The following is a 23,793-nucleotide window of genomic DNA, read 5'->3' on the forward strand; positions in this document are numbered from 1 at the left end:
GTATTTTGTCAATACAAGATAAGCAATGTGCCATAGTAGTTTTGCTATCGTTGCATTTTGATGCATTTTAAAATATGGGCTAAATTGTAAAAATCGAACCCGAAAATAGTTCCCAAAGCGAAAAGATTGATTCAACCAACAAAACTGAGAGATCCCATGGCTTATCAGTTATTAGCTGCGAAATGAGGACATGAATTTATTCATTCAGTCATCCCAGGTTAGTTTGGTATTGATTATGGTAAATGATGATGGAGAAAATGTAAACAAACAAGACTTATAAATAAATAAATCCATTAAAGGGAAAGCGGTCTTGGTTTATGCAGCACAGCATGTTATCAGGCAGGCGTTTTCTCTCGATGTGGTTCTAAGCCAATGGCCACACGTGTATGGATTTTATGCTGTGTGGCCACAACTACTCCAAATATACTGTAGCTTGAGATAAGCAATTCAACACAGTGAATAATACGCAATATGCCATAGTTACTCCATTACTTTAACTCAGAATGAATGAATGAATGAATGAATGAATGAATGAATGAATGAATGAATGAATGGCAGAGCTCTTGCACAAAAACATCAAAAGAAGCAGATCAAAACCAGTTCAAAACCAAGTTTCTTTCCAGCTTGTAGATCTGCTACATTTGATGTTTTTTGTGTGACGTTGCAGTATGATAAAGTAGGGCGTTAATTTATGAAAAAACACAGTTAAAATATGGAGATAAGAGGCAAAATCCACTTTGACTGGAGCACTGGGGGGTTGAGTACATGTGTCCACCACTGTGTATTATGAACCCCCTCAGCGGGGACCAAGCTGTCAGTCCTGCAACCACTGCAGGAAATCCTCTCTCTCACGAGGAGGAAAGTCCCTCTTAATCTTTGTACGGGAGTTGTAGAGGATCACGGCTGTCATTAAAGGAAGCGACGTCAAATTGAGGATGACAAATTACCGCGCGTAGCCCCAATGGACTATGACACCGTTTCTTGTGAAGCGTTTTTTTTTTTTTTTTTTTTTTTGCACGTGCTGCTGACAAGAAAAGTGCTTTCTGGTGCATTTTCTGGTCTCGACGGCGAACAGATCTGGGGGTCTAGTGTAGATTTTAGCCAGCCAGGTTCTGGTGACATGGACGTCTGTGTATGCTCTCTCTGGTGACACAGAGACCCTCTGACATCTGTCCCCAACCTCAGGCCCGATTCTGTCCATATGATACCTGCAGACCAGACGTACTGTACGCTTTATAGCCAGAAAACACACAATGCACACACAGCACTGGCGAGGCTGAGCTCAGCCCTGAATCCAAATTCACTTTTAGTTTGTCCACTGTCCGTATCACTTTGTACACGGTGAGGCCACCAATAGCATTTGCAAGCTCTGCAAGCTAACAAGTGGTGAGATGTGGCTGTTTTTTGGCGAAGATGCAGTATTTAGTGTAGAGAGAAAGTCCGGTCAGCTAAGATACTTTATTTTAAAGGGGCTACACCATGCTTTTCAAAATATATATTTTATATAAATATTGGTCCATAATATCGGTTTTATACAGGTTTTAGCCTAAACAACCACTCGGATATTGAAATGTCATGTTCTGTCTGTCTCTATATTCCAAGACGTTTCAGATGCAATACCAAAATGCCCTTTGTTGACTTCACACTGTTCGGTATTCCGTCCCGGCATAAACAACCACCAGCATTTAAAATGTATATTCAGTGCAATTGAATCGTCTGATATCTCTTTCCTGGAAAGCCTGCTTCCACATTGCCCCTGTGAGACTCTTAGTCAGCAAGTTAGTTGAGCATTCTTTCAAACTAACTGTGTCTATATTTGATTATTGTGTTGTATTTTGAGTCACGCCCGCGGCGGCTGTGCGATCCGATACAGGTGCGCTGCATCTGCTCATTCCCCCTGTGTGCGTTTACAGAAGCTAAAGAACCACTCGCCGCAGGTGGAAAACTCACGCATTCTGTCCCAGACGTAGCCATAACCGTACACATGCACGCACACCGTGCACACACGCAGGCACACGCGCACACATGCACACAAGCATGCGCACACACACACACACACACACACACACACACACACACACACACGCACACGCACACGCACACACACACTCACTCCTGGGCATAGACACAACGCCTGAGCGCACTGCTTAGCACACTCGCACTGTTTTCCTTCCCGTCTGAGAGTCTCCCTCATAATTTCCGATGCAGTTTGTGTTTGTTGATTGTTGGCGCTCTCGTGGCCGTCCCCGTCTCTAAGTGCAGTTATGACAGTTTTTTAATTAAAGACATTTATCTGGGGCCCCCGCACCCCACACTGCAGCCTGACACAAATGTATTCCATTTGCTGTGGGTAATGGAACGGACTGAGGGTGAAACCTACCCCCAGGTGTGGTGGCTGGAGGGGCAGGGGAGCCTGAAAGTGATGCATGTGCACACACGCGCACAAGCACACGCGCGTGCACACACACACACCCACACCCACACACACACACACACACACACACACACACACACACACACACACACACACACACACACACACACACACACACACACACTCTGTAGCAGGCACACTGACAAGCACATGCATGTTACTGTACTGTGTGCTTCAAATGTTTATTCAGTTCACTTGACTTTTTATTATCCATTTTAAGCCATATTTTATACTTTGGTTATTCTAAAATAGCAGATCTATACTTACAAGCTAACAACACGTCACAATGTGATTGGTCATTTCTGGGGGGAAATTTGACATAGCTGTATTTCGGAATTTCGAAACTGTGTCGTATGCGATTCCAAATCCCAGAACTATGCCATGTTAGAATTAAAGAAGTCTTTAATTTCTTCATTGTAACTGTCCACAGTACTACGCTATGCTGCATATCACAATCTGATAACATTGGTAGTTCAAACTCACTCCAAAGCTTTTGAAGAAACTCATCAATTCTTGTCTGAATGATGTTATTTGAACAGTTTGTTTACCGGTACCTCTTTGGTACAGGAACCACTGCCTTAGATAATGTTATACCGTCGACCAGAGTTCGAGTTATACTCTGAGAGCTATGGGGTCCATCTAGCGGCGCCAAAGGCGCCGCCGAAAAATAGGGCCCCCATAGTTATGGGGGTGGCCCCCATAGTTATGGGGGCCCTATTTTTCGGGTATAAAGTCGGCTAAAACGAGTATTTTCCTATATTAAATCATATTAAATCAGGTACTTTTCGGTATATAGTCTGGATTTCTTGGTACCAACAGTCAGACAACAAGTGCCAGTTTCATAAAATCATTCAGTTCCCAGAGCTTTTCAGTTAATCTACTTAGTTACTTTACACCACTGTCTACAACAGCAAGCAAACATCTTAGCCCGTGAACCTGTCTACAACAGCAAGTATGATGGTTCCCAAACTTTTTAGCCCGTGAACCAAGAGACATTACTACCTTGTACCAAACAAGTAGTGAAAATAGCAGATGTACAAGCTCACAACGAGTTGCTTCGCACTGTGTTCAGTGCGTTGTGACCCATACAACGTGTCTGCCACATCGGTCCAGACCCCAGTGTTAGGAAACAGCTAGCCTCGGAAACCCAGGCTTCATTGGCGATGGTTCTGGTACACCATAGCCATTAGCCACTAGCTAGCCCAAACGTTAGCCTAGCCAGGCAGCACAGCAGCATAACATAGCATTCATTCATCATTACAAGTCTATAGCCACGAGCCCACGACTCACCAGTGAGGACGCCAGGGCTAGCAGAGGGCGATGTTTAATGTCTTCATAGCCTAGGTTGTGTTGTCTTGGTGTTCTGTATATTCCTTTATGGCCGTATTGTTATAATCCACCGAGTCCATGACGCATCAGTTACGCACGGAGAGACAGACGTTCAGACAAGTTAAAAGGGAAGTCCTTTGAAAGCCATTTCCTCTCTGAACAGTGCCCAGAAGCACATTTCAAAACAAGAGCCTTTCTTTTTTTTTTTTGTCTATACAATCGATCATCAACACATGTTTATTTTGAAATTGTACTGGAAATAGAAGTAGCCAATAGCTCCTACTTCACGCCACTGATGTCAGAGCCTCTACTTGCCGATCGGCAATATTTTCCCCCCAACCCCCCTTTAGGGGGTGCGGTGGGACGTGGGGGAGGGGGTGCGGCCGCACCCCCAGCACCCCTACTTCCCTCGGGTATGGTCTTGCTAAGACAGCGTTGTTTTGTTTGGTTGTTTTGTTGCTCTCCGGCGTGTCCGCCTTCCTTTGCCGCCCGGGCCGTGGCTAGAAGTGCAAAGACTCGATGCAGTGGTTCCTAGCTTAGCCTATGCCCAGGCCATGGCGAGACCACGCAGCTGGGTAGGTCTGCATCCAGCTGGGGGAAAGGTAGGAACCATTGCAGCGAGTGTGTTATAACCCGGACGGTAAAGGAAGACTCACACCCCACATTAAATGCGCCTGATTTATAATAATAAAATTAATAGTAGGATTAAACGGTGTGATGTCATTGTTCAGTCTTACTGTCTAACATGTTTATTTAGTATATCTAGTTAACATAAATAATATAAATTCTTCCAATGGAACATAAAAAAAAAAAAAAAAAACGATAAAAAAAAAAAAAAAAACACACTTAGAAAAAAAGAGACCCCAAAGGGGGTTGTTGACTATGGGGTCCCAGACTTTAACTATGGGAGCTAAGCTCCCACTGGCCCCCGCATAACTCGAACCCTGCCGTCGACTAGAATGTGTGTTTGCTTTGATACTCAACATAACAAGCCCCTTTTATTGATTTTGCAATGAAGAACTTTGAGTAAAACAGAGTAAACGCTGATGTTGAAATGGCACTGATATAACTGCTCTTCAGAGTAGAGCTTTTTTTAAATTTACATCCTTTCTACTCCACTGCCTCAGCACTCTGAGCACCTCGGATCCATAGATATTAGATAAATGTCTTTTCAACCTAATACTGCTCCACAAACCATGCACAGCAGCATCTTTCTGCAGTGCAGTGCTATTGCTGTTACCCTCCACACATCATAAAATAGCAGGAATTCTCCAACATGTCTGCTTTGGGGCATATCTTTTTTTTTTCCTCCACATACTTTATAGGTTTCAAAAAACTGAAAAAAATAAAAGAAACAGGAAAAAGAATATATTTTGTAGAAAAGGAAAATTATATTATTTGATTATTATATTATACATTTTATATATTTAGACAATTTTATGTGAAACATTATACATATATCTACACACACTATCGGCACCCCAAATATATTTGATATTTGATTATTTTGGCATCTATTATACCGTACATTACTTGGTCTGTGTGTCCCAGATGACCGGGGAGGTGTGCAATGCCAAGTGATAATTCAGTTGGACCTCTGGTAGGTCTGTCAGTCTCCCTGAGTGATTGGCAGAGTGAGACGTTCTCGCTAGGCTTAGCGTGAAGTTTGTGCCAGGGTCGAGTGACGTTTGTGCCTGGTTCAAAGCCACGTTCAAAGCCACGTTCAAAGCTACTTTAGATATAGCTAGATTATATGTTATGACATAAGTTCATATGAACTCTCTCTTCCTATCGCCTCAATTTACAAGCTGGATCCTTGCCCCTTGGTCATGATATCAATATAACCGACATATTCAGGGACGTGCTAGGCCCCTGATTCAGCCCGGTAAAAAAGAGTTGGAGAGGCCCTCATTGCGCGCTATAGAGAGAGATCTCTCTATAGCGCTGCTGCTATTCAAAGATTTGTGACAAAGTGACAAGCCAGTGGACCAATTACATGAGTTATATTTTGTCGTTGTCAGGTGGAAACCTTGTATGTCCAAAACCGTTTGTTTTGTATTTATCATTTTAAAAATGATTTAAACTAGTGAAAAAAGCCGATCTACAAGTACACAGCGAGGCGTTGTGTGCTTGTAGATATGCTGTTTTCACTACTTCTGTGCGACGGCCTTGTATGATGAAGCAGGGCTTTGCTTTGCGAAAAAATGTACAAATTTGAAACTTGGAGATACGAGGTTTCTGCCCGACATTTTTTTCCCTGGACCGGCCCGGGAATGAACCGGCCATTCGGGAGTTGTCCCGCTTTTCCCAATGGCCAGCACGTCCTTGGACATATTGCCCAGTCCTATTTCAATAGTAGCAAAACACAGGTTCTCAAAACACAGGTTCTCAACACCCAAATGGAACCAAATGGACCATTTGTACACTCTCAGAGTTACATTAATTTACAGTGTTACATTCATTTTACATGATTGAAATGGGGGTCCGTGTTCAAATCCATATCAAACCGGGGGTCTTTGAGATTGAGAAGGCTGTGAATCAGTGCAGTAGAAGAATCAGAGGTTGAGTGAGTGGAAAGGTGCACGCACGATGCAGGGAGGGAGAGGAAAGGTCGAGCAGCATAATGGAGTTTCCCACCGACCGCTGACAGTATTAGCATTCAAATCTCACCAAATGCCAACTTGGGTGTAATTCAGTCTCTATTTATCTGATCCCAATGTTTGCTAGAATATAATGAGTTAGCATCCATTCAGGTTATTATAATGTGTTCTGGCCTTTACACAAGCTTAACCCTGCAAGGCCCACTGTCGCTTTTTAGACAATAATGTATGTTTGAAAATTTAATAAACATATTATTCAAAAAAAATAAAAAAATAAAAATAATGTGTTTTCCTGTTCTTTTTTCACATTAACATCACAATTGGATTCTATTGTTTAGTATTACAATGCCATTGGCCACGATATTTGCATATAAATACCCCCCACAGAGGCTGACATTCCAGAGTCTGGACCAACAACATCTCACTTTTTCACTGAAGCTATTCCTCACAAAAACATAAGTAAAATGCCTGTAATATTTTTTTTGGTGATCATTAGAATGTCTAGAACATGTACATATGTTATTATTGTGAAACATATAAATTAGAGCATGATTTATAATTTATGAATTATGGCTATAAAACCTTACAAAAACAAAACAAAAAAACATGACATTTTCCTACAACACCATAAGATTTTTTTTTATTTCTTTTTTTTGGCCAATAGAAATTAATTCGGGCCTTGCAGGGTTAACGAGCACTTATCTCCAACACATTAGCCACCACTAGCGGTGGAGTTAACAGCTTTTTTTTCAATCCAATACAATGTTTTTTTTGCTATTTTACTTACCCTGAGCTGCTTGTAGAGATGTGGGTGGTCCTGGCTCGTCCTACGCTTTCCAACGAGTGATTCTAGATGGTCCGACGATTTATTCCATTGAAAATGGTTTAGAATAAAGTTTAGAGCCCCCCCAAAAAAACTCAATCTATACTGTCGGCGGCGCGACGTATTCCGGGGTGCCTATCCCGATCTAGTCCGGGATATTTAATAAAATGAATTAATTAATCGGAGGCCTCAACGAAGCCCCGGTCTAAATGTCCATCCAAGCCCCGGGCCGCGATTCTGTTTACATCGGCCCGTAATCGGTTAACGCCGCCGCCCCGCGCCGCCCACTCCAATACAAACTCACATCTTTAGAGACCTTTTTCTCTGAACTGTGTTCCCAGTGCAACGACAACGTTTTTTTGCGGCTAAAATAGCTTCAGATCGGGCTTCTAAAAAATAAAGAAGCTAATAGCTAACTGTTAGCTAACTTCCTCCGGTCTTCCTTCATAACAGTGAATGCAGTGAAATCCCAAGCCACTGCTGCCTGTTGTGTAGACGGAAGTTAGAGCGAAGGTCTATGCAGAAATGTCTGGCACTCTAGCGGCACCTTGTGGCCCCTGGCATTAAATCAGTTAAGAAAACATAAGTGCCAGTGATGTTACTAGGTTTTCAATGTAATGGGTCCCGGGACCCACAGGTGGTCATTCAAATGGGTCCCAGAAAAGTTTTATGAGTCCTCAATACAATGTTTTCGAGCACTGTGAGCTTGTAGATCGGCTATTTTCAAAATGTTTGCCTATTTCTTATATTTATTTTACAATTTGGCTAATGTTTGAACTTGGAACTACTAAAACTACTAAAACATGTGCCCCTAATGAATTCGGGCGTGCAAAATGGCGTCGGACCTCGGTGGAATCAAAACATTGACGTTTCTATCGCCTGTTTAAGACTTTCTAAGTGGATTTTATTTGTGTTAACGTGGGGTAAAGTAGGATGCTTTCACCCATGAACAATGGTGGTGTCTGTGGAATTTTAAAATGTTTTTCTTTTACCGCGACGAGGTAAATTATTTTAACATGGACTCCAATGGAGGCGCATCCCCGGGACCCCAGGACCATGACATGAATGAGTCCCTGGGCGACTTGAATGAGTTTTTGATGCGGGATGCGCACGTAATGACATCACTGAGTGCATTTACTCAAGTACTCTACTTAAAGGGGAAGACCACCCATTTTCAATATTGAACTATGTCATTAATATACCTTAGACTAGAGGAGTTGTGTGGAAATAGAAAAAAAAAAAAAAAACCTCTTCTGTGTTGCCTAGAACTGGAGGATTGATTTTGGGGTTTATATTGTAAAGTACAACTTGATGACATCACACATTGTACTTTACAATACAAACCCCAAAATCAATCCTCCAGTTCTAGGCAACACAGAAGGGGGGGAACTTTTTTTTTATTTCCACACAACTCCTCTAAGGTATATTAAAGGAGCTATAGTCAACTTTTTCATTGTAGGGCCGACACTTTGTTTACATCCTAGTCTATAGACTAGAATGTAAACAAAGTCTTGGTCTGACAATGGCCAAAATGATTATTTTATCATTATTTTACGCTTTTTGTGGTCATTTTTGAGTAGAAACACATATCTGAAGCTTATTTTTTTATAAAATATTTTCGAAACATTATTTTTATTTTAGCATCCGTTTTTCAAGAAAAAGTTGACTATAGCTCCTTTAATGATATAGTTCAATATTGAAAATGGGTGGTCTTCCCCTTTAAGTACAATTATTTGGAGGTACTTTTGATACTTTACACATGGAACATACATCTCAGATTATACTTAAAGAGGTGGTGCCATAGTTTTGTACGTTTTCTGTTTTGTATGTGTCTATGGAGTTAACATTACTCTAATAGACCACCGGGGTGTGTAGCCTGACACTCAGCCTGAATTGACATTTCGTTTCACTTCATTATTCATTATGAAGCCTTTTTTTTACGGATAGCACATCTTTTTATTTTCGGTACTGCTCACTGGTGGAACCGATGAGCAGTACCGAAATTAAATATATTTTTTGGGTACCCAGGTCATGTCCTTATCGGTTCTGTCCCGGTACCGAAATTCGGTACCCATCCCTAGCTAGAACTGACTGAAAATAATGTTTTAGTTCAAGTTCAAGTTTAAAATGATACTACATATTGTGTCCAAATAAATTCCCAAAAATATAAAATTATCTTGCAGCACCCCTGGACTGCCGTCACGGCACCCCAGGGTGCCCCGTCACCCACTTTGAAAACCTGTGCTTTAGACTTAGAGTATTGCTGCTTTTATTTCAGAAAAAAACAAAGAAAATGAAAAAATCTGAGTACTTCTTCCACTACAGCTCATTAGGTTGTTTTTTTGTTCTCCTGCTCATCTGCATAAAGCTCAATGACACCTGGCTACAATAAGGAAGGCTGTTATTTGCATAGGCTCCAGTTTGAACTTGCACCACTGATGAGGTTACTTACAGCGGCGTTCCGTGCGCTATCCGCCCCACCCTGACCTGCCCGTCATCATCATGACAGCCTGCTGAAGCAACACGGAGCGCCGGGGTTCCGCCAGGGCCGCTATTCATGAGTACACAGCAGACTAATAGGCTCTGTTGTTGTTTACACACCTCACATAGGCTCTCATTAGAAGCAGGTATCCTGCCATTAGAATGGACCGAGTGGGGGCAAGCTGGGGGGGGGGACGTCATCACCACGCTGAAAGGTTATGTGGGGGGAAAGACGGGATTCCGCTTAGAATATCGTCGCTGTCGAGCCAAAACCTCTTATCTTCATGTTCAAACCTTTTGTGTTTTTTTCGTAAATTAACGCCCTACGTGATCAAACTGCGGCGTCACACAAAAGCATCAAAAGTAGCAGATCTGCAAGCTGGAAACGTGGCGTGTTTTGAGCTTGTAGATCTGCTACTTTTGCTATTTTTGAATTTGAATCCTGAAAAGTAACAGTTTTGAACAAAATGAGGTTTCCACCCGACAAAGACAATATCGTACACATTGTAAGACATTGAGATAGTGACAATTTATCTTGGTAGAATTCTTGCATCCATTTGTGTCTTTTATCAATTTTATATCCATACATTTTATAGCATACTAATCGAAGGACTCAACTACCGTACAAACCAAACACCCTTATTGTGCGTGCGTGCGTGCGTGCGTGCGTGCGTGCGTGCGTGCGTGTACTGTGCCCACACACACACATGCATGCCAGAGTTGCTTGGGTCATGATGCCTTATTTCACTCAGGGCAGCTGGCCTGTGTGTCTAACGTGTATATCTGATACTAAATGACCCCCACGCCCCGATTATTCACATTCCTCATTTTTCATGCTAAAGTTTTTTGCTAGACGGCCAAGATCGTCTGTTGACAGAGAGCTCGATTGCGCTTTTAAAAACAGCCGGCCGTCCCATAACTCGGCCAACTTTGCCCCGTCATAAAGCAGCTATGAAGCTGTTATCGCTTCAAGAGAGGAGGCAGTTTGGCAAGATGGCCGTGTCAAAACATTGGAACGGTGCCACCACGTTTATGTAGAGAAGAGCGAGCCACCGCGAGCGGCTATAAACAACCTTCATACAGTACTCCGTATCGATGTGTCAGTCTAGCCAGTGGCTTTTACTGCGAGTCCATCCGGGTGGCATAAAGGTATAAAGATTAATGGGGCCTGTTTGCGGGCGCTAGTTTTGAGACGGCGCCCTTGAGCGTGACGCGGGCAAGAGGACGCCCAGACCGACTCCCCCTCGGGACGTCAAAACGCAGCGGAGCACATCCTGACCAGTGTTGCACACCGAAGAACACCCAAACATTGTTCCGTTCTCTCCCCGCTGCTCGGTTGAGTTTTAATGCGGTCGGACGTTTCTCTGGGCCTGTTTAATGGCAGTCCTGACATGTTGCTATCTGCTCTGCCAGCATTACATTATATATTTCGTCTCTGTCGGGTGGAAACCTCATATGGCCCAAACCGTTACTTTTCAGGATTCAAATTGAAAAAAAGCAAAAGTAGCAGATTCTCGCCGTGTTTCGAGCTTGTAGATCTGCTACTTTGATGCTTTTGTGTGACGCTGTGTGTTATGATCAAGTAGGGCATTAATTTAAGGAGAAACACAAAAAGTTTGAATATGGAGATGAGAGGTTTCTGCCCGACAGCGACGGTAAGACCGCTGCCTGTTTTCCAATACAGTGGAGGCTGTGAAAGTGTGAGCACCAATGAAGGGCAGGTGTATCAATGCATATCGTCGTTTTAAAATTATCATTTAAAAACAAACACGAGGCGTTGTGTGCTTGTAGATCTGCTGTTTTCGCTACCTTTGTGCAACGGCCTTGCATGATGAAGCAAGCAGGGCTTTACTTTGTGAAAAAACGTACACATTTGAAACTTGGAGATACTCTACAAGGTTTCTGCCCGACAGTGACGATATGCTTTTAACCCCCGTCTGGTGATTCATTTTCATTACCCGTGGGAATATGTTTTATCCAGCTGCTCCTCGTCAGACTGACTAGACTGAGCATTTCTTCTTTAGGAAAGACTGTCCGGTATGTTTGATGTTGATGTTACGACAACATCACAAATGAAATTACAAGATGTATGTTAGCGACACTAATGTAACCCTGGGATACCTATTTTAGGCGGCGAAAAAGGCAACAAGATCACAAGAGTCACACGTTACAGATCCTGCTATGACGCATTGAGATCTATAGTAGCCTATATTTTCTTTTTTTACAAATCGAACTAGAATGTGAATATAATAATTCTCTTCTGTGTCTGCCCCTCCTCCCCCACCAGATCTCCACACTACGCTTGTCCGGAAGTCATACGGGTGAGTGTGTCTACACTAATTTTATTGTTTATAACTTTATCTTTTTTTACTTTCGAAATGTTATCCCTTGGTCCCCTTTGAACCTAGAACCTCGCCCTCATCTCTCTCTCTCTCTCTCTCTTTCTCTCGCCCCCGCAGGGCGAGAAATACGACGGGAGGAAAGCGGACGTGTGGAGCTGTGGGGTCATTCTCTTCGCCCTATTGGTGGTAAGTGTCTGTCCAAGCATTGTTTATACCTACTGGCCGGCCGCTGAAATGAGACTGACTCACGGCGTCTGCAGTCAAGTCCTCTCAGAGAAGATTGCCTCCCAAAAAACTGCTGTATACTGAATTCACTACACAGTTTGAAGGTCTGCTGCCATGTCGCAGTGCTTCTCAAACTTTATCGTGTCTTAACACTTTTGCTGCCCCTTACTTTGAAGGGATGAATCTTCCTTTCTGCCGTGCCACTTCCTCCATAGGCTGCCGCTCTTATTTTGAGCGGCGTTTAGCCCATCTAGTCACATGAGTGTGTTGACATGAAGGTGTCATGGCGGCCGCCATCCGAGTGCAGATTGAGCTGTAAACATGCCAGCCTTGGGATCAAAATTATTTTTTTCAAGTAAATGAAGTCTCTTCATGGGAAGATCAATGGATTTCTAATGGAGGAGCTTCACTTCACTTGCACGCCCAGCGTGCGTTGTAAACAAATCACGGACATCGCCGATGTAGAATGGACAGCCAAGACGTGCAGTAAGTCATAACATAACAGTGTTACTGTATTTACAGTAAGTGTGACGAGCTGACACGTCAACGGCGTCATGGTATTAACCCTTTCATTGACGAGCTGACATGTCAACGGCAGCATAAGTGTTAATTGCACAATTGATGTGCCAGGGACCTCCAGAAGCAAAGATTTGAGTTTATGAAAATTGCTTTAAAGATATACTGTATATTCATAAGATTTATACAAATGTTCTGACTGAAAATAACTTTATACTTTGGACGTTTAACCACTTGAACCCCAGCATCCCTAGTCTGGGGGGAAGGTTCACTGCCGATCTACAAGCTTTAAAGTACGAGTTTGAACATGCTCCCATATTCAATAAATTAACTATTGAAGCATGACCCAGTATCCACTCAACTCAAATTATATTTTAATGTTTTAACGTGATCATCTGTCCAGCACATGGGATTTTAAAAGGGTTACAAAAGCCCCCCGAAGCACCCTGAAGCTTAAACCGTATGTGCTTTGCTTGCACACTACAGGCTCTGATAACTGGAGCATCTTCCTATTCATTAAGGCCCAGACCGGCCGTCCACAAAACCCCCAAACCACTGTATTCATAATCAGGTTCATTCTCTAGCTGCATCCTGTCCTGAAGCCTCGAGTTTCATCAACAGCTGTTATATGCCAGTTCCTATACACACTCCTGCTCCATGCATAATTCATACAGCCAAACACAAACTATACATAGCCTAAAATAAATACCAGTGCTCATGATAGGATGGCTTTTGGCCACAGGCCTTGCTGCGTGTTTGTTTTTACATTGTCGGTTTATTTTTGGTTTCTCTCACTCTCTCTCTCCCTGTTTGAAGGAATACAATAGTGTGGTCTTGTGTGAGTGCTGCTTAATTCAGTGCCTACCATTGCCTACTAAAGTTTGTGTATGCGACCTGACAGTCGCTTATCTCCCGATTAGGGAGTCTTACTGGTGTAATGTTACTTTACACTACTGCCAGGTGTTTATTACATTTGTATTTGTTATTAAATTCTCAGTTACACAGCCTAATCCCTCTTAAAGACCCAATGAAATGAAAAATACTTTTTTCACACTTTTAGAGCTTATCCGTGGTAATCATATGGGCATTCCTAACACTAGATGCCAAAAAATTGAAAATAAACACTTTTTGTGTATTTTTATATCAAAGGTCCCTAAATAGGCCATTCTTAATTACTTCCTGTGAACAGAAACGTGCTGGGCTTCCTTTTCAGACTGAAACTTCAAAATATAGTACCCAAAATAGCCATTTCACTGCGTCTTTAAAGCTACAAACAGCATTGTTTTGAACCTAGCTCACATCACCATGAATTAAACATGGCAATGAATATGATTTTTTGGCATTTAACTTAACCTATTTAACCCATTCAGGCCGGGAACACATTTTGCTGTTTGGGAGGGGCTTACAGTACATGTACAGTATGTAGCAACATATTTGTTTTGTAGACTAATTTCTGATTTAGCCCTATTCTATAGGTTAGGCCTAAATAATATCCATCAATATACATACCAAATCACAAAATAAAGCGGTTATTGGTGAAACAAACACATGATCAAACTTGGCTTCCACATAGAGCAGTTCTACATTGTGGTGTTAAAAAAAAGAAAGAAAAAAAAAGTCTTCCACAAGTGTCTCGCTGGGAGATGAGATGAGAGGATCATTTGTCTGATGGTGAGAGACACACACACTCCCCAGCAGTTAGACTGCCCTCAGATCATCTGTTACACCGGCTCGCCCCCTCTTCTCTTCCCCTGCTCTTCTTTACCGTCAGCCTTTTGTTTTCAGCGTCTCTCGTGAGTCTCTCCGTCTTGTCTCGCTACAGTCTCTCGTTCTCACTTTGTCTTCCTCTCTCTCCCCCTCTCCCGTCGTGGGGTGGAAGCTGCCATTTTGTCAAACGGCCACATCTGTGCGGTGTCAGCTCGGTTCTCTGATGAATGACTGTGATGTGTGAGCGCTTTGAAGAGAAACGAGAGAGTGAGCCGGCTGGTTATTAGGAACGCTTTACTCACCGTTTATTGTTTATTTAGAGCAGTGGGCTTCTCAAACGTTCTCATGTCAAGGCCCCCCAAATCAATATCGTCGTTGTCGGTGTGAAAACGTCCAAATGTCCAAAACCGTTCGTTTTATCATTTAAAAAATGATCTGAACTAGTGAAAACAGCCGATCTACAAGCACACAACGCCTCGCGCCGCGAGGCGTTGTGTGCTTGTAGATCTGCTGTTTTCACTACCTTTGTGCTACGGCCTTGTATGATGACGCAGGGCTTTGCTTTGTGAAAAAACATACAAATTTGAAACTTGGAGATACAAGGTTTCTGCCCGACAGTGATGATATGTATTTGGCTGTGCTGGTCTGGATGATTTGTGTTCAAATGTTTTAGAAATATTCCACATTTCTTTAATGATGTTTTTCTGAAAATAGCAGATCGACAAGCTCACTGCTTAAAGTGGTTAAAATGATGCTACGCTAACTCATTTTGCTCAAGAACCCCACTTTGTGATTCACTGAGTCGAAGCTATAGGGCATAGCAGTGGGCTTTTTTCCCATAGAGATTTACAATAAATATTTATATCATTTTAAGCCGAGAATCAAGCCAGCCAGGATCCTGTTGAATCATGATGACCATAAAACCTTTGATTAACTTTGTTTAGCCATTTTCTCATTTTGTGATTGTCTGAAGTGCTCTAATTTGGGTGTTGTAACGAGAGAAGGAGATCACAGTCGTTATGCGGTAGGCGATGACGCATTCAGAAAGGCCTGTTACTGTACATGACCTCATTCCTTACTCACCTTATTGTTTTCATTGGTTGAAAGCTGCAACACTCATCTGATGCAACACCGCTCCACGCGTGCCTATATCATCTCTCTGCCTTAAGGTCTTTACACACAGGGGGCATGACCAATAAACCATTATTTATTTTTTGCATATCGTTGTTGTCGGGTGGAAACCTTGTATCTCCAAGTTTCAAATGTGTACGTTCTTTCGCAAAGTAAAGCCCTGCTTCATCATACAAGGCCGTCACAAAAAGTAGTGAAAACAGTAGATCTACAAGCACACAACGCCTCGCGGTGCGAGGCGTTGTGTGCTTGTAGATCGGCTGTTTTCACTAGTTTGAATCATTTTTAAATGATAAATGCAAAACTAACGGTTTTGGACATACAAGGTTTTCACCCGACAACGACGGTATACGAACATACAGTATAGCTGATGACTCATTCATACATCTTGATGCCTCGTTCGTTCCGGATGAGAATTGCATCACTTTTATCCTCGCTTGTGCTTCCTTTGCCTCCCCTCTCCCCTCTCCCCTCTCCCCTCTCCCCTCCCCTCTCTCCCTCTCCCTCTCCCTCTCCCTCTCTCCCCCTCTCCCTCTATCTCTCTCTCTCTCTCTCTCTCTCCCTCTCCCTCTCCCTCTCCCTCTCTCTCCCTCTCTCTCTCCCTCTCTCTCCCTCTCCCTCTCTCTCCCTCTCCCTCTGCAGGGCGCTCTACCATTTGACGATGACAACCTGCGGAACCTGCTGGAGAAGGTGAAGCTGGGAGTGTTCCACATGCCTCACTTCATCCCCCCCGACTGCCAGAACCTGCTGCGCGGCATGATCGAAGTGGACGCCACCAAGCGCCTAACGGTGGGTTCACCCATGACCCGCACCATGACCCCCTCCCCCCCCCACACACACACACACACACACACACACACATTTAGCTTTAACCACTTAAACCCTATATCAGGGGTGGGCAACTTTGATGATGGCGAGGGCCACTATATTTCCACCTTCACTCCAGAGGGCCACATTGTATATTGCTACTTCCTACTTTGTCATTCTAGTAACTCATACACTGCGATGCGTTTTGAGCTTGTAGATCTGCTATTTTTGCTTCTTTTGAATTGGAATCTTGAATTATTTTTTTGTTATTTTTTAATTGGAATCCTGAAATGTAACATTTTGATTCAATTTCAAACGCATTTAGTTATATACTCATGTTAACTTTATGAACCTAAATACAAATACATTGGACATAAAAAATACATTTTAATACTACTATGCTAGGCATTAAGCTACTAATATAGACTGATGGAATTAAAGCAGGTCAGCTGAAATCAATAATATATCAGTATTCCAGTATTCCAGTACCTGCGGGCCGCATTAAGTGAAGGTGGGGGCAGCATGTGGCCCCCGGGCCGCCAGTTGTCCATGTATGCCCTATATGGTTGACCCTACCTGTAGATTAGAGTTCTCGACAGGCCTGGAAACTAACTGGGCCGGCCCGTCTAATTAGCATACATTTTAGGCCCGATCCGGCCCAAAAACGTTGGTTCAGGTCGGGTACAGGCAGAATTTGAGAACTCTACCCGAGATTCCCTCAGGGCTCTATGTACTAGTCTTTTCAGTTGTCTATAATTTTTGGGGAAAGCTTTTGCTGAATCGACAAGCTAACAACGCGTCGTAAGCTTTCCCCACAATACGGATAGTAAGGGGTTTAAGTGGTTAATAACTGACAGCCTCTGTACTCAAACAGATCGTAGTTGCAGCTGTAAGAAAAATAATGCTGTAAACGAGAGAATTCCATTATTTTGGAAAATATCGCTGTGACGGGTGGAAACCTTGTATGTCCAAAATAGTTACTTTTCAGTGTGTTCCAATGTATCTGATGCATTTGTTATTTAGGCACAACCTCTTCTTAATAATACTTATGTTAATATAGTCATTGGTTTGATATTTATGAAACCCACAGACACACCTAACCTCTTTCACTTAAACCTTTAAAAGTCAAAAATTGCAACCAAAAAGAAAAGCCAATCTACAATGTAGAGCGGCTACTTTAGTGTGACATTGTAGTGCTGTATGACGAGGTGGGGCATTTTATGTCCGAAAAACCATACAAAGTTGAAATTCGGACATACGAGGTTTCCTCCCGACGGCAACAAAACGAGCAATAAGCCGGGGGAAGCTATAATGCCCTGAGGAGCGAGTGTGGTGCCAGAGATACACACTGGCCTAAACCGGCTAATCTCAACTCCACGTTTGTTGCCAAGCCAGACATTTTCCTTGTGCTGTTTGTTTTCCGCGGCGTTTCACAAAATGTGTTTGTGCCTCATCATCCCCCCGATTCCATTTGAGACCCCCCCACCACACACACACACACACACACACACACACACACACACACCCTCCACACTAGTACATGGCCTGAATTCAACAAGGGGTCCCGCTGTTTGAGTGCTTTACGCGCCGCTACTCTGCTTGGATGCCAAGTCGTCTTCCATTTTCCACACGCCGCTGAATGAATGATCACCTCCTGGCCGAGGTGCTATGGGGGAAGAGAGACAACAACCAGGAGGTGTGGAGGGCAACCGGGGTCAGGAAGAACAATGAACAGACAGAGAGAGAGAGAGAGAGAGAGAGAGAGAGAGAGAGAGAGAGAGAGAGAGAGAGAGAGAGATGCTAGAGGTAAATAATGAAAGTGGTCCGTGGAGTCCGACGTGTTGCCGCCCTTTGTTCTCGTGTGATCATTTGCATCCCGTCTGCGCTAGGAGATACAGTCACGTTATCTACGCACAGACGCACGCACGCGCACACAAGTCTCCAGGTCAGAGTCTGTCGGTGCATTTGCATAGGAGTGTGTGTGTGTGTGCAGGGGCGTCACAAGGTGTGGGGGGGGGAGGAGTACTAGGGCGCAAGGTGGAGGGACCTTAGTAACTTTAGCTATTGAAAAATAGCAGATCTACAAGCTCACAGTGCGGCACTGCGAGCTTGTAGATCTGCTATTTTTGAAAAGTCGTGAAAATGTGTGCAAATCTTTGAATATAATGTATTTTTTAAGCGAACATTTGTAACTCAAATTCTGCTTATATTCTGCAAATATTTTGAGATGGGGGTCCGTGGCCAAATACATATCATCTTCGAAGTTGGGGGTCCTTGACATGAAAAAGTATGAGCACCACTGACATGGAAAGTGGAAACATACGTTTCTTGCACACACTTTCACAATTTTTCAAAAATAGCAGTTCTACAAGCTCGCAGCGCGGCACTCGGTGCCGCGCTGTGAGCTCGTATATCTGCTATTTTTCAATACTTAACATTCATGGGGGCCCCGTAGTGAATCCTTGTACCCAGGGTCCAGAATTTGGTGTGACGCCCCTGTGTGTGTGTGTGTATGTGTTGTGTTGTGTTGTGTTGTGATCCGGGCGGTGACACTGTCCTTGAGCGTGCAGTCCGTGTACGCAAATGTCCCACTTCTTTCGGCGCCACGGCCATCCATCACCTGCTGCGTGGCCGGTATGGACCTGCTGCTGCTTCTCCAAAGACCTCCGATAAAAGAAGAGGACGAGAGAAGGAGGACAGAGCCTGAGACGGATCATATAGCCATGAATGTTTTTTTGTCGTTGTTGTTACTGTGCATCATCACTGGCTTTTTACTGCATGTGTTAAATGAACGCCTTGAACCCCACGGCATCCTGGGGGACTTTCAGTCCTCTGTTTACTCACTCTACATCCTCCAGCCTCCAGCACTGTACTAAACATAGAGGTCACTCTCTCTCTCTTTCTCTCTCTCTCTCTCTCTCTCTCCCTCTCTCTCTCTCTCTCTCTCACTCGCTCTCTCTTGCTCTCGCTTGCTCTCGCTCTCAATCCAATCCAGTCCAATCCAATCCAATTCAAATGGCTTTATTGACATGATAAAATATGTTTTACATTGCCATATGTCGTTGTTGTCTGGCAAAAACCTCCATATTCTAAAGTTTTCGTGTTTTTTCGTAATATAACACACACTCACGCACACACACGTTTGCTCGTTACAACAGCGTTTGTATGTTTTCCCTCTGATGACGGCAAGTAGCAGTTAGTCAGTTTGTTTAGCCAGATGTGCTTCTCGGCTCTTGATGACTAACTCCACACACGTTGTCTCTCCCCACGCTCTCTCACACTGTCTCTTATGTCCTCCGTCCCTCACACCTCATGTCTCCGCTTGTCTTCAGCTGTGATGGTGTAGTAGTCGTAGTCGGATGGGGACGTGGAGCTGAAGGGTGTTAAATTGTGACCTCTAGCAGATTGTCTAATGGCCTCGACGGTGCAGTCAGTGCAGGCTGAGCGGAACAGCCGCTGTGCGTGCACGGCGAGCGCGCGCCGCGTCAGAATCCATCACAGTGAACCGCTGTTGTGAGAGGAATTTGTTCAGAATCTAGTTAATTGAACCAATACCGGTATTTTCATGTCTGATGATACGCAATTAGACACACTAATTATTGGCTGTTATGTGCCTAGCTACACAACCTAATGCCCCTTGTCACCGTGTCTCAGATAGATTACATATACACACGCACGGCTAGATCGGCTATTTTTTGGGGTGTGCGACATTATCGCACAACTAAGTATAAATCATGCCTAAATTGAACAATCTTTGGAACCATAAAATGACCATTTCTCTCACGCACGCATGCACGCACGCACGCACACACACACACACACACACACACACGCACACACACACACACACACACACGTTACAGCAGTGCCGTGTTTTTCCCTTGTGCAGGTGGGACGGCACGTAGCAGAGCTTAGGGGGGGCTTAGTCCAGTAAAACCCTCTTTCATTCGCTGTCTTAGCGTTAGGGTCGCTGAATGGCTATTGGGCGAAGGAAGCCCCCGGGTCTCTGACTGTCAGCGTTCAAATGAACAGCCAGACAGGAAGGTCTGAGTCCTGCTGATCCCTGACTAATGAAGAGGATTGGCTGGCTTATTATATTAAAGAGCAGTTCATCATACCGGGGTGGAGATAGATAGTAATGACACCCTCCTGAGGACAGCTAGCACAGAGAATGTCTGTCCGTGTGCCTGCCTGCCGTCGCCTCCAGTGGCGTCAGTTCAGAAAAAGCTAAGGTATGGCAACATGACTGGTGTCTTCCACGCGCCTTTGCGCGCGTGCAAGACACCAGTCATGTTGCCATACCTTAGCAACAGGCATGATACATTTATTTTAAGAAGTACATTCTATTTCCCCCTCGTTTCTACGTTTTCTTGGGCTGGATATGGCAGCCTGGAACAGTTGTTCAAGTGCAGCTAAACTTGTCATGTTAGTAAACGTGCCACAATTAACAATAAGGAATTGCACCTGTGCAGCTGACCTGCGGAACCTGGGACTATACCATTCTGTCAAGATGGGGAGAATAAAAGTGTGGATACTATCATTATAATACCTTGTTGAAGTGACCATTTTGTTACATTTTGCATTTGTAGTTATTTTAATGTCATTTAACAACATAATAACCAGCACAGATAGACAAAGAGACATTCATGGATTTATATTTAAAAGTGACTTTTATTCTCCCCCCTGGACCCAGGGTATGGCAGCTGCATACCATACCCAATTGACATCCCCTGGTCGCCTCATATCATGTTTCCAGCTTGTAGATCGACTACCTTTGATGATTTTTTTGTGACGCGGTACGGTAGTATGATCAAGCAATGCGTTAATCTACGGAAAATAAAAACCCACAAAAAGTTAAAATATGGAGATATGGGATATGATGACCTACTATACAATAGAGAAATATCGGTCCATCTGTCCGTCTGTCTTCTCTTCGTTGGGTTGTAGGGATGGGACGATAATCGTCATTATCGTTTATCGCGATAAAAAACACTCACAATAATAAGTATCATGGAGATTTTAATTTATCATGAAATTATCCTCCGTCATGCTCTGGGATCAATTCACCTTTATTTGCCGAGCTGCATATCCATTCCAAATATTATCAAATTATCTCGCGGCACCCCTGGCCTGGACAGGCTTCACGGCACCCCAGGGTGCCCCGTCACCCACTTTGAAAAGCCCTGTTTTAAAGGACCATTTAAGAGCTGTGTGTGCAGAGGGACAGAGCAGAGGGTGTGTCAGTGAAGGACGTTGAGGGCTGACAGCCATCATGTCACCCAGTAACAGTCCTCACAGCAGGTCCCCACCGCCCTGCCCTCCCTGAGGGCTCCGCCCGCTCTGATGGACTGCCATATTGTACACTGTTGGGCAGAAACCTTGTATCTCCAAGTTTCAAATGTGTACGTCTTTTGCCCTGCTTCATCATACAAGACCGTCGCACAAAACTAGTGAAAACAGCCGATCTACAAGCACACAACGCCTCGCGATGCGAGGCGTTGTGTGCTTGTAGATCTGCTGTTTTCACTAGTTTAGTACATTTTATTGATGATAAATACAAAACGAACGGTTTTGGACATACAAGGTTTCCACCCGACAACGACGATATGCTTCACACGCACGCACGCACGCACGCATGCACACACACACACACGCACACACACATCGTGGCTTTTGGGTGTAAACCTTGTATGTCAAAAACCGTAACTTTTCAGAAAATGGAGGAAAAAGTGCCCTGTGTTCCAATGGATCCAGTGTGGTTATTATCAGGGGTGTCGCACCAAATTCTGGGCCCTGGGTACATTAACTATTGAAAAACAGCAGATATACAAGCTCACAGTGCGACACCGAGTGCCGTGCTGTGAGCTTGTAGATCTGCGCTATTTTCTTTAAAAGGTGACAATTTGTGTAAGTCTTTGAATATCTCAAATCCTTCAAAGGTTTTTTTGAAAAACCTACGTTTCTATGTCAGTGGTGCTCAAACCTTTTCATATGAAGGACCCCCAAAATGATATGTATTTGGCCACGGACCCCCATCTCAAAACATTTAGTTCCAGGGACCCCCCAGAAGCAAAATTTTAGTTACAAATGTTCGCTTAAAAAATACATATATTCAAAGATTTGCACACATTTTTACGATGAAGAAATAGCTGATCTACAAGCTCGCAAGCTGTGAGCTTTTAGATCTGCTATTCTTCAAAAGCTAAAGTATTTTAAGGCCTCTCCACCTTGGGCCCTGGTAACTCAGTCCCAAAATTGTGCTTAAGTGCAGTACTCAAGTAAATGTACTTTCCACCACTGCCTCCAGGACTTCAATAACACAGGGACAGTAGAGGTCACCCGTGGTCTTTGATCTGGCAGGCAGAGTGTTTTTTATCAATACCATAATCCAGTAGTTCTCAACAAAGGTTTTGGGCTTCAGTACCTCCTAAATCCCTAACTCCTAAATCTAAAGTAACACCCTTTACCCGCTTGCTGCGTGTTGCTTGGAACACCTTGAAGCGACAACAATACATAGCACATGAGGCTATGAATGAATGATAACTCTCCTTTTGAACATGAAAGAGTTGCATTTAGTGCCTTGCATTTAGAGCATATTTATTTCAAACTGATGAAATATCCTAACCTGACTTAACCCTTCTTGTGCCTATCCCGAACAAGTTTGGCTTTATTTCAATCCAATACAATATTTTTTTTGCAATTTTACTTACCCTGAGCTGCTTGTAGAGATGTGGGTGGTCCTGGGTCGTCCTACGCTTTCCAACGAGTGATGCTAGATGGTCCGACGATTTATTCCATTGAAAATGGTTTAAAATAAAGTTTAGAGCCCCCCCAAAAAAACTCAATCTATACTGTCGGCGGCGCAACGTATTCCGGGGTGCCTATCCCGATCTAGTCCGGGATATTTAATAAAATGAATTAATTAATCGGAGGCCTCAACGAAGCCCCGGTCTAAATTTCCATCCATGGCCGGGGCCGAGACTCGGCCATCCACGGCCCGTAATCGGGCAACGCCGCCGCATCGCGCCGCCGAATCCAATACAAAGTCACATCTTTAGTGAGCATTTTCTCTGAATTGTGTTCCCAGACCAAAGACAAAGTTTTTTTGCGACTGAAATAGCTTCAGATCGGGCTTCTAAAAAATAAAGAAGCTAATGGCTAAGTGTTAGCTAACTTCCTCCTCTCGTCATACAGTGGCTGGAGTGAAATCACAAGGCACTACGGGCAGTGTTGACGGAAGCTAGAGCGAAGGCCTATACAGATATTTCTGGCACTCTAGCGGCACCTTGTGGCCCGGGGCACTGTATGGGTTAACTTGAGTAAGTTATATTTTGATGTCAATAAGTAAAATACTACTCGTTCGCACAAATAATGTGCAAACAAGTATTTTGCTTTTTA

The 23,793-nt window shown here is 43.6% G+C and overlaps 1 protein-coding gene across 1 annotated transcript in view; it reads left to right on the forward strand.

Annotated features, from left to right (window-relative positions):
* Positions 1 to 23,793, forward strand: part of brsk2a (BR serine/threonine kinase 2a) — a gene marked incomplete at both ends in the record, with an annotated part of 440,510 nt that overhangs the window by 351,736 nt on the left and 64,981 nt on the right. Inside the window, 3 exons of the mRNA XM_080736976.1 lie at positions 11,955 to 11,988; positions 12,127 to 12,195; positions 16,231 to 16,377. Coding sequence (XP_080593102.1) covers positions 11,955 to 11,988; positions 12,127 to 12,195; positions 16,231 to 16,377 — 250 coding nt within the window. The remainder of the gene's footprint in view (positions 1 to 11,954; positions 11,989 to 12,126; positions 12,196 to 16,230; positions 16,378 to 23,793) is intronic.

This window comes from Nannobrachium achirus, assembly GCF_963921795.1.
Source record: "Nannobrachium achirus genome assembly, chromosome: 11".
Taxonomy (NCBI): domain Eukaryota; kingdom Metazoa; phylum Chordata; class Actinopteri; order Myctophiformes; family Myctophidae; genus Nannobrachium; species Nannobrachium achirus.